Source organism: Limulus polyphemus, unplaced genomic scaffold (assembly GCF_000517525.1).
Source record: "Limulus polyphemus unplaced genomic scaffold, Limulus_polyphemus-2.1.2 Scaffold289, whole genome shotgun sequence".
Taxonomy (NCBI): domain Eukaryota; kingdom Metazoa; phylum Arthropoda; class Merostomata; order Xiphosura; family Limulidae; genus Limulus; species Limulus polyphemus.
In genome coordinates, this window is record NW_013665899.1 from 102193 (window position 1) to 106232 (window position 4040).

At 34.1% G+C, this 4040-nt stretch overlaps 1 protein-coding gene across 1 annotated transcript in view; it reads right to left on the bottom strand.

Moving 5' to 3' along the window:
- Positions 1–1720: 1720 nt before the first annotated feature.
- The window catches only part of LOC111085237, a 68688-nt gene continuing 66368 nt past the window's right edge, over positions 1721–4040 (bottom strand). Inside the window, exon 5 of the mRNA XM_022382890.1 lies at positions 1721–3792. Coding sequence (XP_022238598.1) covers positions 3773–3792 — 20 coding nt within the window. The 3' untranslated portion in view covers positions 1721–3772. The remainder of the gene's footprint in view (positions 3793–4040) is intronic.

Consider the following 4040-nt stretch of genomic DNA (forward strand, 5'->3'; position numbering starts at 1 on the left):
AGTTTTGTATTGTAATGTCTTTGTGAAACCAACACAAAGACATTACAATACAAAACTCTTGTAGAGTTATAGATAACAAATAATCGAGGACATGAAACCAACATGTCCTCGATTATTTGTTATCTATAACTCTACAAGTTTCTAGGTTTACCACTTTACTGCCTATTTTCGATCATTTTCCGTATTGACGAACCTCGCGGCTGTACTAATGGGATATAAAAATTGTAGATTATAAGAAAAATCAATACACAAACAAACTGTTCTTTACAGTGCTGTCAATTCATCTTGTAATTACTTCGTAACGGGAAAACTATCTTAAACATTTTAAGTTAAAAGTAGATTTTTCTATTGAACATTTCGGTTTATTCAATAGGGAAGACGTCAGTAGCTTACGCTACAAACCCTGTAATGCGAGCTCCTGTTTAACCGCTTACAAACGAACCAACACTCAAACTACCAACTATTTTCAGTTTTATAAATGTTTTTCTTTCTGTTGTTGTGATCAACATTATCTGTGTTGTGTGAAATGATCTAATCCCGAATTTTCGTGTTATAAGTCCTCAGTCTTACCGCTGACTCACTTACGGAGGGGAGCTTTTCTGTTAGTATTGATTTTTTTGAGATTCTGATAAATCTGTAACATCACTGTTAACATATTTTATAGATATTCATAAAATGTCTATTATTTTCTTCATTTATTCTTATTTCTGTGCTTAAACTAATGAAAAAACCGCGAAAACTACATTTTTTCGTAAAATGGTATCTAAGTTTTTACCTTAAAACGCTTTACCGATAAAACTCTGAATCCTGACTTGTAATGATATCGAGTTCATTCATTAATTTTGAACATTATTCAAAGATTTGGATAAATACAGCGTAGTGTTGTCGATTTTTTTTTTAAATCAGAAAGTTACTAGATTGTCAAAGATCCTCAATAGGTAAATGATGAACATTTTAAAGACACAAACAAATGTAAAGGACATTGCTTCGTGCCGAAATCTTTTGTGGTGGATACAGTTTTATTTGTTTTGAATTTCTCGCAAAGCTACACGAGGGCTATCTAAGCTAGCCGTCCCTAATTTAACAGTGGTATACTAGAAGGAAGGCAGCTATTCAACACCACTCACCGAGAGCTTTTGGGCTACTCTTTTACCAGTGAATAGTGAGATTGACCGTTACATTACAACGCCCCCACGGCTTGAAAGGTGAGCACGTTCGGTGACTGGGTTTCAAACCCGCGACCTTTAGATTGCGAGTTGAGCACCTTAACTGTATGTTTTCGAGTTTATCATAAATATCTTAAGAAACGCAACGGGAATTGTATTAACTAACAAAAAAAGCAAAGGAAAAACAAAGTTTCGACTTGTTATAGTGTATAAGAATTGTTAATGTTCATTAAAATGTCTCAAAAGGCCTTGCATTGACGATATATGTTATACCTATCGTAACGATCATATAGCATAGAAATAAATGTGGCTTCTTGGATACATTGATATAATTTAAATTGTGTTCATTTTCATCAGTAACTATTTTGTACTTCACATGCTTTTGTACATGGAACTGAAAGCTTACGAATCAAATAATACATAACGTTTCGTTTTTTGATGATACTATAATATTTTGAACAGTTAGTAAAATGATATACTAATGATTGCTTATACAAAATGATTAAGAAACTGTTGATGTTAAAGAAAATAAGTAAAACACATATCCAAGTCAATTTATTTTTAATACGCATATAACGTTTTATTTCAGGCAACGGAAACTGTACACCGTCCCAACATGATTAAAAACATTGTATAAATTAGGTAAAAATAAATTAAGAAACAAACGTATTGTGATACAATAAATAATTTTTAAATATTCATTAATAGTTAATTAAATATGCTTGAGTTAACAAGCAACATCCGCGTTTCTGATCGTGAAATACTCCAATGACAACAGCGACCTACACAACGAGACCAACATAACTATAGAGGATGATAATAAGTGTGTATTTCATTTCAGAACTATAGTGCCATGTAACGGGTATGATAAATAACACATGGGGGAAATAACGTATATCTATTTCCAAATCTTGCCATATGGGACGATACCAATACTTAATTTGCATTTTCTTCAAAAATACCATGAGAAGCAAATAGTGAAGCCTTTACTATACAGATGGCTACAACGCAGAGGCAAATAGTGAAGCCTTTACTATACAGATGGCTACAACGCAGAGGCAAATAATCTGAAATACCTTAAACTGATTAAAAAATTGGAGGAAATTGGATGAACGTGCAAAAAACAACAACAACAAACAACTACGCTGAACAGGAGGGATATTTGGTCACACACTCCACTAATATTATGCGTGCTTTACAGGAAAGTACTTCTTCTCCTTCCCCCACAGTAATTTTTTTAAAAGCAATGCTCAAATCACATGCCTATTATTTTAACATATCTTTTGTTGCAATTTATTTGTTTTATTCTAAGAAATACAAATAATAAATTAACTTTTTTGTTATTTTTACTTGATTAGCGTTCTAGAAAGGTATAATACTTTCTACGAGCTTTTATTTCATGGGGAACTGCAGTAGCAAAAAATATATATATATATATGTATTTGTTTGGAACAGCGCAAGGCCCCAAGCAGTCGCTCGCTTTGCTCATGCGTAGAGCTAGCACTTCTCGCAGACCCCTAAGTAAATAGTTGCCCATACAACAATTCCTTGCGCGAACAGCGAACATACTTTTATACACAAGTGCCAAAATACTATAATTATGTGTCTAGAAACGGGACCCACGGCAATACCAGTTTAACGTTAAATATTAGTTATGATTTTAACTTTATACACAAGTGCCAAAATAATATAATTATACTTTGGACTGTTGTAGTCCATTCGTCTTGATGGGGGTGTCAACATACGGAGCTGAATGAGTTCTTAATGATGAAAATTCCCTGGTGTGAATTCACGACAGTTTTTATTCTTCGAGGAACCAACACCCTAAGGACCGCGCAAGAACGTCAACGGCTTTATCAGCTGTTTGATCACATGATACCCTAGCTGTAGCAACAACACGTGCTCGCCTGAAAACTGTTACAGTCATACTTTGATGAAAACGGGGTCATCTCCCGCTACTTCTTATCTGCAGATTTCTGGTTTTACTGTAATATGAAGTCGCATGTCTGTCTGGTGGACCCGTGCACCATTCCTGATTTGAAACATGGTAATTAAAGAGAGATAAGCTATATACTGGAAAAAAAAAACGTGGCTGGTTACAGGTATGTAATGCACTGCAGGTGTAGCAGGTACGCATATTGAACATTCAGCGTGATCTCAGTGTAAATTATACATTGGAAGCGCCCCCTATGGCAAGGTTTGTTAAGTACTACAATTGGTAGCCCCTGTGTGACTTGACATGTCTAATAAATGCATGACACCAACATTTCATGTAGACAGTAACTTTATTTGTATAAGGTTAAAAAGAAACAAACGGAAATATACTGGATTATGTAGTCCATCGAAACATGTAGAGCGTTGGTATCGTGATTTTTTAGTTTTATACACATCAGTCTCATGTATTGACACGTCTATTTGATGGCATACCTTATAGTTTAGACACTACAGTGCTAGGAAGTGAAATACTTACTTTATGATCACCCTGTTTTTCACCTGATCATGAAAATAAATAAATATGTACAAAATAAATATAAATACAAGAAGCAGCGCAGGATATATTAATTTTCCCACACTCCACCATCTTCAGGTTCTGGAATTTCATTTTCTTAGACCTTCATGTAAGATTCTGCAAAGTAAAATAAAAAAAAATAGTATATAAATTTTTTCACGATATTTTTTCTCTTTTAATAGTATACTTTTTTTTTAAATATTTGGACAGCATAGAAAAACCTAAGGTTCTAAGTATTTATGGCTCAGTGTTGATTCTTACACGGAACCACTTTTCGAGCTCTACAATATCCCGTCTTTTTGGTTTGTTTTTGAATTTCGCGTAAAGCTACACGAGGGCTATCTGCGCTAGCCGTCCCTAATTTA